At 46.0% G+C, this 14,385-nt stretch overlaps 1 protein-coding gene across 1 annotated transcript in view; it reads right to left on the reverse strand.

Annotated features, from left to right (window-relative positions):
• The window catches only part of usp43a (ubiquitin specific peptidase 43a), a 97,770-nt gene that overhangs the window by 80,021 nt on the left and 3,364 nt on the right, over positions 1-14,385 (reverse strand). Inside the window, exon 3 of the mRNA XM_034541899.1 lies at positions 8,919-9,086. Within this exon, the coding sequence (XP_034397790.1) occupies positions 8,919-9,086 (168 nt within the window). The remainder of the gene's footprint in view (positions 1-8,918; positions 9,087-14,385) is intronic.

A 14,385-nucleotide genomic window follows, 5' to 3' on the forward strand; every position in this document is an offset into this window, starting at 1 on the left:
ATGTTCTTGAACTATTTAAAGAAGGACATCCTTTGAAACATTAATGTATTTAATTAAATGTTTCCAAATAAAAATGCCGTGAATATTTCATTCACGTAGTACGATCCATTGAAAGCCTTTCGCTATGAATGTCCACCTGCATGCTTGCTCGGTGCCCACCTAGAGTTACTGTACCTTTGTCAACTGCACTGATCCTCTTTTAGGTCAGGAGTGTGTGTGTGTGTGTGTGTGTGTGTGTGTGTGTGTGTGTGTGTGTGTGTGTGTGTGGGAAAGGGAGCTGAAAGAAGTATAGAGAAACAGGAGGAAAGAAACACACACACACACACACACACACACACACACACACACACACACACACACACACACACACACGCGCACACACCTGACCTAAAAGAGGATCAGTGCTTGGTAAAAGTGGGAAGCTAAGATGGAAGGAGAGAGCAGGCGAGGCCATCACTGTCTTGTCTTGTCAAACATGCAAGAGAGGGTTTTTAAAAGCTCCCCCAGAAAACTCTTCTGTCTGTCGTCCCACACGAGCGCACACGCATGCACAGAGAGAGAGAGAGAGAGAGAAAGAGAGAGAGAGAGAGAGAGACACCAGGAGGGCGTGAAGGCAGCGCAGAGAGGACAGGAAGTGGTGGTGTGGGGTTGGGGCGGTCAGTAGGGCGTCACCCGCCTTGCAGCCATCTCCGGAGCGTTCAATCAATGTTGCGGCCGCTTATGGATCTCATTTTGCTTGTGCGCCTGTTTTTTTCGTCCCCTGATATGACATTTATTTAATCATTCATAACCTCCCGCAGCATGGCATCTTAGGGTTGCTCCACGGCCGGATGACTGGTCCCTAAATTCAGATCCCTCTGCTTGCAAGAATCTGCCCACTTTTGTCAGCTGTGCTTTGTGGTTTCGGTTTAATTCAAGTTACGATAGGGATTTAAAATATTGAGCCGCTAATGAACATGAAGAATCAGTCCAAATGTACATGAACATGAACTGTCGCGACCGCGTAAAAACTTGGACACAAGATGGGATCCGTTTGTTGCCACAACCATCCTGACCTCTGACCTAACTGTCGGCCATGGAGTTGCATTGTGGGCAAAGTAGGCGTCAAGTTGTGGCAAGGAAGAACTCTGCTTCACCGCTGCTCTTTTTGATAGTTTATTCATACACTTTTTTTTGGGATTCGGCTGAAATCGATTCTGGGTGGCGTGTTTTCAGGCTGCAACAAAAATAAAGAAATTGAACAAATGCGCCGAGTTCTGTTCCGTGAGAGGCGAGAAGCAGAAATTGGCAGGTTACATTTGTGGCTCCCGATGCCTCGGGAAAAAAAAACGTTTGGAAGAGATATTGCTGTTCAAAACACACACACACACACACACACACACACACACACACAGAAAAGAGTATTTTGACACACTCAAATACTCGGCTTTTCTCCTCTCTGTCTTCTCATCTCCAAGCAGCCTCTCTAGCATAGCTACTCTCAAAAATGAACATAATAATGTCCTCTGGCCTTTCTTCCTTCTGCATCCCCCGCTCCCCCGTATTGTTACTGATGCTTCTCAAGTGAAATAGCACAGGGAGTGTTGTTTTCTTCCGTTGCAGTGGATGTGCACTAGCATACCCTTCTTCACCCTCTCCCCCCCCCCCTTGTCTTTCGTCTATGACATTTTCTGAAAGACATGAGACAATGAGGCGGAGGGGAAAGTTCAGAGACTTAAATTGAGGTTAAACAGCGCGGATTTCCACCTGCCATTCAGAAGGGACACACATCTGGGCAACGCCACCTCCAGCGCTAACTAACCCCCACCCGGAGAATCCCAACGCCATTCCTGCAGGCGTCGAGGGCGGTGACAGACAGGCGATGAGAAGACCCTACTCATCAGTCATTCAACCCCTCACTAGCGGGATAGATCGAGACATTGCGTCAAGAAAGAGGCTTCGAAAAAAAAAAAATTAAAAAAGAAGACATTTGAACGGGCTGAATTATGGATGAAGATGTGGCGAGAGGGGAAGATAGGGCAGAAATATATGTTGGGGGAATATTTCCAAAAAGTTTCATTCTCCCTCCTCTGCGCGTAAATCGCATTAGAGGGGAGAAGGATAACCACAGGGGGGGATTAGCTGACCCCGGCCCCTCTGTCCACTCTGTTTTCACACTGATAGATTACAGGAGATCTCAGAATCACTCCTGAAAAATGTCGACACCGCACATCTTACTTCTGTGTGCTGGAATGAGCGTCGGTGTCTCTCTCTTTGCAACACTAACCATTTTTTTGAGAAACGCATCAAAAAGGAAGACTTGTCACAAACAAGCAAAAATGTCTCCTTCAAGAGACATTTTGTCTCCTGACAGAGCCCCCTGCGCTCCCCGCTCTGTCAGGAGGAATTCGCGGCATCTCAGAAATGTCACTCACTTTGATGTCACCCGTGTGAGATGGAGAGCAGGAGGGGAGAAGGGAGCCAGAGACAGTTATGAGATAGAAGTCAATGGCACCAATACTTCCGCTGCATGGACACACCATTAGCATCAGAGCTAAGCTAACGTCGGCGCGGCAGCTTTCAGAGGCTTTAAAACCAGCATTGAGTAGTAATACTGAATGAACAAAACACACTTCATTTGGAATTCAGATTAATTATTCAATTCAGAACCACAACCAAAATGACGACATCAGGAGGTAGTTTTGTGCGACAATAAATAGACCAAAAATACACGTTCAAAAGCAATTATTCAAACAGATAAAGTAAAAACACACAATCCTAATCTCGCCAGATGTACTATACAAAAGGGAGTGTATGTGAGAAAAGAAGTCCAGGCAGGAAGACGGCAAGAGCCGAACCAGCTGATCAGTCATGTGAGTTATATGTTCGCTGCGTCAGAATTGATATTTTACATTTGTATCACTCTTTTTCGACAAAGGCAAAAAAGAAACTCAAGCGAGCTTAAAAACTGTGTAGAATTCACGAAGTTGTATCAAATTTGGCCGTTTCTATACCGCTTTTATAGCGCAATCTTTAAAAAATGGAAACGCGGCTAGTGTCACCAACTTGGACTAGCCCGGCCAGGCCAGTTAGCGAGTTAGCGGTTAGCTCGCCAGCCACAACCAGCTCAAGATAAAAACATAGATGACTTGCAACTTCCTGATGGTAAACTCAGACAAAACTAAAGTTATTTTCCTCGGCCCTGAACACCTCAGAGATCAATTATCTGGTGATGTGGTTTCTGTAGATGGCATTGCCCTGGCATCCAACACCACCGTAAAGAATCTCAGCGTTATCTTTGATCGGCATTTCTCAATCAAATCTGAAGGACTGCATTTTTTCACTTACGTAACATTTCAAAAATCAGGCACATCTTGTCTCAAAGCGATGCAGAAAAGCTGGTTCATGCGTTTGTTACTTCCAGTATCTTCAGTCTCTCCAGTTAATCCAGAATGCTGCAGCTCATGTACTCACAAAAACTAAGAAAAGTTACTCCTGTATTAGCTGCTCTGCACTGGCTCCCTGTAAAATCAAGAATCACATTTAAAATTCTTCTCCTGACCTACAAAGCCTTGATTGGTGATGCACCATCATATCTTAAGGAGCTTGTAGTACCATATTTCCCCACTAGAGAGCTGCGCTCACTCCTTCATTCCTAGAGTCTTAAAAAGTAGGATGGGAGCCAGAGCCTTCAGTTATCCAGCTGTGTCTGGAGCGGGTCCTGGCTCCTGGGCCCTGCCCCCTGACTCCTTACCCCTGCCCCTGGCCTGGGCCTCCTTTCTCATTGGCCTGGGCCTCCTTTCTCATTGGCCCCGCCTCTTTCACGATGCCTCCTGCCCCCGTGGCCCAGCTGATGCCGCTCCTCTCTACCTCCTTCTGTTTACATGGATTGTGGAAATTTGGATCGTGGTCCATGCCTAGTACCCATTATTCATAATTTCTGTCATATTCATTGAATGTGTTTATGTAACTCTGTAACATTGTTCATCTGTACACATGACATCTATTGCTTCTCTCCATCTGGGGAGAGGGATTCTCCTCTGTTGCTCTCCTGAAGGTTTCTTCACTTTTTTCCTGTCAAAGGGTTTTTTGGGGAGTTTTTCCTGATCAGATGTGAGGTCCTGGGGCAGGGATAAATGTGTGATTTTGGGCTATACAAAATAAACTGAATTGAATAGTAATCACTGCAGCATCTGTGAAATAAAGTTAGTTTGCAAATTCAAGTTCCAACGCTGTGTTAAAAAAATCATTAAAATGCTCAGATTTGTGACTAAAATATGAACAATTGCCTCTCGATTCTCAACAACTATACTGTGTGGTACTGTCATTCTGCAGTAGTACGTCATCGTTTCCAATGGAAACCAGTGAAACAAATCGAAGTTGAGTTGGCCCAAATCATTTTTTTAATTTAAAAATAAATTTTAAAAAACTTTACACCAATACGCCAACGAGAGTTTGAGCAACTCTTCACCGGCAACTCAGCAACAACATATGGGGTCAGATCAGTCTCAATAATTGCAAATGCACACAGAGAGACTTACAAATGCGCACTATTTTCTTTTACATTTATATAAATCGTAATTTATTTATGTGTGCATTGGAAAGGTATTTGTGGATCGTTCTGCGTGCATTTGTGAGTCTAATTTATTTGTAAATCCTTCTGTGTGCATTTGTACATCTTTGTGTTTGCATTTGTAAGTCTCTCTGTGTGCATTTGCAATTATTGAGACTGATCTGACCCCATAACAACGCAGCTGACCACGCTTTGCTTTTGTAGCTTTGTTTTTGTGAGCAAAAGAGTGGCGGCTTGAGGGAGTGAGTTTACACTGGTCGGCTACATATCTTTACTTTTCTGTTCAAAGAAAACGTGATTTATCACTAGAAGCCAACAGAGAGCAGCTCTCAATCATATTTCAATCAGTTGCTCTTGTTTTATATGTTGTTCTCCCTCTCGCCTCTCAAATATAGAGGGCCGTGCGTCTGTCGGGATCATAGAATAAGCCGTGTTGATGTGACATCAGGGCGCTTGATGGGAGGCACCAGATCAGGGACCCATCATCGGTGGCGACAGGGTGGCCGTCATTTAAATCCATCAAACTCACCACTGGCTCGCTTTCCCACATCCACCGGCCCGATTTCAAAGTCTATGCAGTTGGCTCCGGGTCCAAGGGGATAAATAAACATATATATACGTATTTTTCCTCTCTGCACGGTCGACCCTCCTGGGGCAGAAAAAGCCGACCGCTATCGACATTTAAAAATGGAATAATGCATACGTAATGATTTGGCACTGGTGTTGCATTGGCAAAATCTTGCGTCCTACTGTCCATGGGGTGAGTTTTTTTTTTTGTTGAAATGCACACGCTCTAAATTCCACTCGCCCGAGGCAAAGAAAACTTAGCTTGCGCTCATTGTGCTCACCCAGTGAACACTGGGAAATGTATGCCACTCTCTGATAACACCGAGCTGTTTTTTTTTTTATTCTCACCATACATATCAGGATAGTGCCGCAGTATTCATATTTTGAGGACTGTCGAGGCCTAAGGGGATTACATAATGCAGCGGTTCGCAGTGTGGTCCTGACCTATAACATCATGTGATCTGCCTGGCTCAAAGGCAGCGGCAACCCCGGGTCAAGAACAGGCCTCTCTCACTTCGAGCAGAAGATATCCCTCCCTCGTTTTTGTTGTTGTTTTTTGTTGTTGTTGTTGCTGGAAGACAAAAGCGTCCGGTTTGTGGCAGCACGTGAGCCAACGGAGACGATGAGCAACGATTGTCACGGCGCTTTGAGAGGCCGTTGTTGCACCAAGCCGGGGGGGTTTCACCGCGGGTTCGGTCGCCTCCGTCAGCCGGCGAGGAATGCGCCGACGCTGACGCCGGTGCCAGCGAGGCGAGGGGGAGAGCGAGCGAGTTCAGCGAGGTCCCGCTGGAAGGAGGATTAACATTACTCGGCCGCCTTTGTGTGTGTTCACAGCCTCGCGTTACGTAATGCCGCTCGGGTGAAGCTGCCGGACTGGTCACACTGCTCTCACAGCAGGTGTGCTGCACAAACAACTTCTTCTTTGCAAAGCATGCTACATTGTCTTCTGTGGTTTTAAAAAAAAAAAAGTATACATATCATTGTTTTATTTTTATATTTGGCTCATATTTCCTTTATTTACTGTTTTTCTTTTCAGTTTTGTATTTCTTTTTTATATGTCCTTTGAATCCTTTTTTTTTTTGGACTTCATTTGATCATTTGCATTCGTCTCATAACCTTCTCCCCATTGTTCATCTTTTGTAAATCACTTTGAATTGCATTTGATTGGTTTAAGAAAAAATACAGTAGTAATATAATTTACAGTGTCGCGTTCACCTATAATATCTTTGGCGCGTGTGAGAAATCTACAATCACACACACACACACACACACACATAAATAACCATAATTGTCCATTCTGTGTCAATATCCATTCAAACGGAGTGCGCTCTGCAGAGGAACGTGTCACCAACACATCTAAGGAAACGTGTGACTGGACACAAGGTTCCCGGCTCATATTTGCTCTTCTCTGTGGGAACTTGTACTGTACCTATAATGCTGTAGAGGTTTGTTTTCCTGACAGTCAAAAAGTTAAATAGTGAAACACCAACCGCCCGCTGTACTTATTTTAAGAGGATTCTCCTTAACGCTTGTTCCCTGAGAATTTCCCCACTCCTCACGAGGGATAAATCAGGAAAATTAGGAAGAAAAAGCAGCGGAGGAAGAAAAATACACATCAAATTCAAATGTGCTTCACTTTATGTGGCGTTGTTGCACATTTACTTTAATTTCAACTCGGCAAAGTCGATATAAAGATGCATGAGAAGCTACCTGAAGTCAGGTGCTTTTCACTAAATGCCTGCAAGGCCTGTAAGGTCACTGGGGGCCGTTTCCCCGGTGACGGACCAAGCAATAAAAAGCCACTTCCCCGCGCCTCCCTCTCCTTTAACCCATCTCAATGCAAGCCCCTCTGCCCCCCGTCGCAGGACTACGATGATCATCAGGGTCCTGTGGAGGGTTGCGTGGTCCCCTTTCTCTATTTATTCAGCAAACTATTTACAGGTTGTTGTTGTTTTTTAAGCGAGTCGATGTTGGCAGAAAGCGTTTATAATCAACGTTTATTTTGGAGTTCCTCCCTAAAACCACACTCCCCAGTTTGTTCAAAGGGGTCAGCACACATCAGACAGGCCTCCTTCAACATCGGGATGTCTATGATTCGGGCCCATTGTAGGGACAACAAGATTAAAGTCTTGAATCTATGGGGGAACAACTCTGATATCCTTGTTTGTGTTCTGGAGAAGTTTCACACACAAACCAACAGAGGAGCTTCTCTCCGAGGGTCCGATGTCTTTCTCATTACAGTCAGTATCAGTATCTGACACACATGAATTAAATCAATTTCGGGGAGAGGGAAAGAGTATTTCATGTTTTTTTCAATTAAAAAAGAAAAAAAGACATGTTCCCTCCTGGTGTGAAAAAGCCAGTGATTCTCTGCTTCTTCGCCTCGCGGCGGAGAAAAGCCGGCTTTTGTGAAAACCTTGACTCACTGGCAGCCTAATGAGAGTGGCGTCCGTGAGCTGGTTAACGCCGCACAAAAGGCGGCCTCCATTAGCGCTGCTGTCGGAGAAGGCGAGCCGGGCAGCGCGGCTCGTAACAGCACTCATCTACCGACAAGGCGGAGCCGCCAAACTCCAGGACGACTGGGAGTAAAAGGGACGATACTGAGCAGGGGGTTTGACACGGGGGATGATCACAACAGCTCTTCTTATCCTGTGTTTAATGTCATAATGTACAAACAAACACACACGCAAATTTGGACATTCAATTACATATTGTGTCGGAACAACAGCCACGGACTGACAGACAGGTTTTTTCAAAGCTGCAAGGAGCTAAAAACTACACATGTTATATAAAAATCAGGAAGACAGAGTGTTATCTTACAACCTCCCGTTATGTACTCTATTACTATTGTGCGTTTCTTCTTAAGTGCACTCCAATAACCGTATGCATCAAAGACACATTTTCACTGGCTATTCGTGCCTCGGCAACTCTGGTCATGATGGAAAGAAAAGAAAAAAGGAGGAAAAAAAAGGCATCAACTCAGTCATGATGCGTCTGCCCTTCACTTCCTCTCGCCGCATCACGTCCCGTCCCAGCTCATTTCCAAGTGCAAGGTGGCGAGGTGAATGTTTGTGGACAAAAACAAAGACAGCGAGAGGGAGACGTCTGTCATTTCTATGCCTTCTCATTTGACATCTCACAGGACAAGCGTCGCTGCGCACAGAGGATCATCTCGGACCAATAGCTTCAGACTTAACTGCAGCTGGGAGGATCCTCGGAGAACCAGCTCCAACACTCCCATCTGAAAAAAAACTCTTCTTTTGCGACTTCCAAGACTGAACCCCCCCCCCCCCACCCCCCCACCCAAAAAACAACGCAGAGCTTCATGCAGCAAGGTGGGCATCGTGTTAAAAGCACATCACACAACTGACGCTCCGATTAAAAACGGGGGCCTCCTGTGTATGCGACACGTTTTTTTCTGCTACCTGTGAAATCATTCGGGGAGCGAAGAAAAAGACGGGACATTGAATCAGGAGACTTTGTTATGGGAGATCCAACTCGGATGAATATCAGACATAATCCTCTTGGTTTCTTCCCACCTTCTTGTAAACTCGTCAAAAGTCTTATCCGCATACCTCACAAAGAAAACCAGGTTTGTGTTCGCCCGCAATGGTTAAGCTCCGCCTACCTGCTGAGATGTAGCTGTGCGAACACTAACAGGGTGCGTTTCAGTGGTCATCTTATTGGTTTTGCGGCTGCTGGCAACTAAAGGTGGCTTATTATTTATATATATATATACATAAACAGCGGCTCGGCGTTGCAGAGCCCGCGGCTAATGATCGATGGAGTGTGGACTCACCTTGGCGGTGGCTTTGGTCTTGCTGCTGCTGCTGCTGTTAGTGTTGTTGTTGTTGTTGGGGCTGGGATTGGCATCTTCATGAACTCTGTCCAGGAGCCAGAGGAGGAACTCCAGGGCGTCGTGTTGAGAGTTACCCCGAAACTGAGAGCCGTACTTGGCCACCATGCTCTGGGAAGGGAGAAGGTCATAATCAATATGAGTCATTAAATTCTGACATCTTTCTCCGACAAGATGAGGCCAAGATCACATGGAACACAATAACTCATCGTTTGTAGAAAAGAAAAAGAGTAGAGACATCTCTCTCTCTCTCTCTCATCACCACTTAATGTAGACTCATTTAAGAACATCTGCCGGGCATTATTTGGCTGTGATAAGATCAAGTAATGAAGTCATTCACAATTCTCTTTGGTCGCTGCACTCGTATGAATCAGACTTCAGAGAAGATGCATGGATCAGATAGAGCTGTAACTAAAAATTATTTCATCTGTTAGTCAATTTATCATTTTGTCTCAAAGAAAAGTGTCAGGAAAAAAGTGCCAGGTGCCTTTTATCCTTTCCCACGGCCCAAGTTGCGATCTTCAGATGTCTTTGAACAACTATTTATATTTAATTTTATCTCAAATTGTGCTTCAATTCATATTCAAGGAGCTGGAACCATCCCCGACCTAGTAGTTCACTAATATCCCGGACAGCGTCCTGAAACATATCGCCAACATCGAGGAAACTGACACCCAGTGCAGACTTTTTTCAAGTGAAACTATTTATTTTCTCTTTTTTTGTTTAAAGACTGCGTGGTTGTTGAAATAATACACTCTTTATTCTTCTATTTGCGGGGCAGTTTGACAGCATCGGTAAACAAAAACCAGACCGCCCTCTTTTCGCGGTGCGGTCTAATTCAATTATGAGGAGGGAGTTGTGACTTTATGAGTGACGGCGGCGTCAACTCTTTGCTGGGCGGCTACTCCACGCCTCATTAAAAGAAGAAATCGCCACATTACACCTGCAGTCTAAATATAAACAAGGGCGGGAGGGGAGGGGAGGAGAGGGAGCCCCCCCACCCCCTCTACCTGACGGAGGCAGCCCGCTAATGAGCTTCATCCCTGTGAGGGAGCACTGACAGAGGATGGAGGGGCAGATGGAGGAGAGGAGGGAGGGCGGAGACGCTGGCAGAAGGTCAACAGATCCTGCGAGTGTTTTCTTTTTCTTTTCTTTTTTTCCTCAAGGACATTGCTGTTGTGGTGAGAAGTGAGAAAAAAGTACAAAAAGAAGAAGAAAATCTCTATATATATATATATATATAGGAGGGGTGAAAACATCAAGGCAAAGACAGTTGCCAAGGTTACGATGAGTTGGGGCTCAGGCACCTGATGACACCAAGAGGTCACAACTCCATTAAGAGGTGACCCCACTGCCGGCCTCATCTGCTGTTTTATAACTCTGTTTGAGCGTGTGTGTGTCTGTGTGTGTGTGTGTGTGTGTGTGTGTGTGTGTGTGTGTGTGTGTGTGTGTGTGTGTGTCTGTGTCAAGGATTAGGTTTAGGGTTCGTCTCTCCGGGCGCCACTTGGCCTCAAAAGGTGTTTTAGGAAAAGTGGCGAGGTTGTATTCCAAAGTATTGTGGCTTTTTTTTATTGAATTCTAGTAAGGGGGATGAAAAGGACAAAGGAGAGACAGCGGAGAAAGCGCAGAGAGACAAAGAACCTAAATCGCGTGTCAGAGTGTGTGTTGAGCAAACGATCCAGCGGCAGTCAAGGAGAGGATGGAGGTGGGCGTACGGGGTCAACTAGGAGTTTATTGTTTTTTTAAGAAACTAATGATCAGTCTCCGATTCTCACCTGATCCTAGTTTCATTACTTTCATTAGATCAGAGCATGTGGAACAACGTTGGGGTCCGTGATTCAGTAATTTTTTTTGTTTACTTAAACTACTAAATAGTAGTGTTAGTAGTAAAAGTAAATCTATTTTGTATTTCAGAGAATTCCTCACAAAATAATCTCCTTTTGATTTCATTTCCTGCCTTGGCCTGCAAACAAAGGAACAAAACAACAGAATCAAGGCCGAAAGCAAAAAGATAAGAGAATGACAAAAGGCAGATGCTGAACCACATGCGGTCTCCGCGGCGGGGTTCACGACCTCCTAGCGGTCAGGGGTCAGGGGTCAGGGGCAACATCCCCCTGCTTCCACGACCTGGAACATGTCCGTTTTCACGTCCCCCGTCTCGCCACCCTCTTAAACTCACACCATTCCCCACATCCATCTTCCTACTCTATAATCAATGACGGATCTGAGTGCTGGCGGGGCCAGGAACTTACCTCAAACACACATCAAGCAAATGTCCCTCCTCTCTCCCTAAAAAAAACATTCACGTCCACCTCGACCTCATCGTGGTCCGGCCCGGACGGATTTCTCTGTGACGGACGGAGAAGGATGCTGACAAATAACGATGAGGCATAACCTGAAGAGGAACTGAGCACATTTCCCCCCCTACAGCTGTGGCTGGAATGAGGCTGGATAGAATCTGTCATTACTGGCTGCTCCATTTGCGGTTTCATTTTTCAGCGGCTTGGTGTCACCGGCTCACCTCTGGACGCAGGACAGTCATCACTTTTAATCTGCACCTCTCTCTCTCTCGCTCTCTATCTCTCTCTCCTTTTCCAATCTCACGCACACACTGTATTTCTTCCTCCTCTTTCTATTGTCTCTCTTTTTCTTTCCTCTGTGTCATGTAAGAACCATTCCCTCTCTGCTAAATCAGTCCCAGCTGAGCTCCAGACCAACACACACAAACACACACAAACACACACACAGTGCAGCACCTGTCCTTCCTCCGCCTCCTCCTCCAGCCATCCTTTCAAATCTAATCAACCCTCTACTTCCTGTGTCATCCTGGGCCAAGCTGGAATAGGCAGGTATTATTATTACTTTTTTTTTTTCTCCCTTTTTTTTTTTTATACTACAAATCTTGGAAGCGGACCTTATATCTCCTATGTGTATCACCCATGTGGGATTTACAGGCGAGTAATTAAGGAGGAATGAATAAGACGCGATGGTAATGCTTCACAGGCACCCAGAGCTCTGCCGGAACGGAGCAACTGATACTCGTGAGGATTCACAGTTGAGCCTGGACATTATTATTTATTTATTTTTACACGTGCGCACAACTGGGAGTCCGTGTGAACGCAAACTCCATTTCCATCACGGAGATGAAGCGGGGGGGGGAAAAAAGTACTGCATGATGCGGCGATCGCAAAAATGGAATCCCCCAATGCTAAAGATCGATTTTTCTTCTTTCTTTCTTCTACAGTGTGCCGTTCATGCTTGGCACATAAATCACGGGAGGGGATAATGAAACCCGGTGCAGAACGGTTTCGTAATAGTGTCGCGCTTTTAACACAGACACGGCTCCTGCTTGTGTTTCTTTATTTCCACCTCGCTGGAGGTGTAAACGGAGAGCGACTCGCAGAACTTGTAAGTGGTCCGGCTTGTGTTTGACAAGTCTTGTCCAGAGAAAAAGTAGACATCTTTCAGCCACGAAAGTGAGCATGAGAGACCGAAGACAAACAAGCCATTAGTCTCAATTGCAAGCACTCCCAGTGGGCTGATTGCTTGCAAGCGGAGCAGCATTTGGCAACACACTTCGTATCAGCCCGATGTAAATGCAGGGCTTCGCGCAATCGAATGGGTTGCGGAGGCGAGCAACCTCTGTTTTTGCTCATTATTCTTACTGTCCAATGAGGAAAGAGCGCCTCTGAACTTAAACGGACCACTTTATACGAAACACGACCATCACTTGTTAAAAGGTGCTCAACACGGAATCTTTGAGCATATCTAGTGCCTCCGCGCGGCTGACACGGACACGGCTGAGCCTTCGGCTGGCAGCCGCCGGTGCTAACAGCGCAAACGAGGGGAAACAGTGCTGGCAGAGATAACCGTGTTTAACCGAGGGGGCAACTGTAGGGTGGACGCTACCTGCGTCAACCTGGGTCTGGACGGCGTTATAAGTCACCGCCTCGCTCCCTCGCTACCTGTGGCCGACAAAAGACTATCGCGGCATGAGGTATAATTTCTCCTCCTTCCCTCTCACAGTCCAACAGCTAACTAGCTAGCTAACCCTACCACACCTACTGGCGCCAAACCAGGAAGTCAGTGGTAAAGTAGTGAAGTGATGCTAACGCAAGGCGCTTTGGCGTAAGAGAACGGTGGTTTTGCGGGCCGCACGTTTCTAGCGACGCGTCTCTGTGTGACATCTTTACTTCACCATATTTACATTGCTAACACGCAGCTCTTGGGTTTGCAAAGGCCGAACAAAAGTCAAACGTAACTTGTTTTCCAAGTGGAACTTCTCGAGAGCAGCGGCCAACATTTAATAGTTGACTTAGCTCCGTGCTGTAAAGGCCTATGGTCATTCTGCTATCTTCAGTTGAGAGATATTGGGATTTCTACTGAAAGGCTCATGAATTATTACAGACGGAGAGGAGATGGAAAAGGTATCTGAGTGCAAAAAGTTTCTTTTTCCACTTCCACTTGCAGCCCAGTGCCCCTCTTCAGGTGTGGAGGGATTTGGTATTAACCATCAGTTGTCTCCCCCCCCGATTACAACACAGGGGGCATCTTATGAGGATCACAGGAGGGACGATATAGTTTTGTTTCCCAGCGATGTCTCTCCCCACTTTTCTCTTTCTCTCTCCCTCTGAGTACACACAACTGGAGGCGACTCAGCAGTGGGGGGGAGGGCTGAATGCACTTGCTACAGTAAACATCCTCTCTCCTGCTTCACCCTGGGATGGGCAGGCAGACACAAATCACTGTGTCGATGCGATGGGGCGAGGCAAGAAAACGCAAAGAGCGGAAGTGAAGGACATGGATTTTTTTTCCTTTTTTTATTTCAGCCTACGATGGTGAGAGAATATAGAGTGGTTGAGCTACAGGCGAACTAGACCACAGTCACACGAGCATATACACACAACGAGGCTGTGAAGGCGGACCAGTCGGCGTGATGACGTTTTGGAGACACTCGTTAGCTCCCGCCTTCTTTTTTTTGTTTTACTGAGAGAGAGGGAGACCACCTGTATTAAGTTCAGAGAAGGCACCATTTTTAACGAAACATTTCCACGACCCCGCATACTCTGAAACGTCTGTGTCTACATAAAAGAAATGAGAATAAAACGTCGACGTACATCTATTCTTAACTGAAAAAAATAACAAGCAACAGCTGTCAGGGACTATGACCTATAAAAAGGCCCCTGGTTTGATGGCGGACGAGAGGGAAGCGCGGGGTGTTGACAGTTGATTTGTGTCCAGCAGCAGCAGCCTGGAGCTTAGCGTCTTTAGCATGGCTAGCTAGCGCTGCCTCTCCAATGTTAAAAATGTCAAGACGTTTTTCCACTTTCTTAAGTCGTGCCTTTAAAGTTACAACGTAACGTAAGGTGTTCTGCCGGAACATCGAAGTAGCCTTTTTAAACCCCTTACA

The sequence above is a fragment of the Cyclopterus lumpus genome, chromosome 1 (genome assembly GCF_009769545.1).
Source record: "Cyclopterus lumpus isolate fCycLum1 chromosome 1, fCycLum1.pri, whole genome shotgun sequence".
NCBI classification, from domain to species: Eukaryota; Metazoa; Chordata; class Actinopteri; order Perciformes; family Cyclopteridae; genus Cyclopterus; species Cyclopterus lumpus.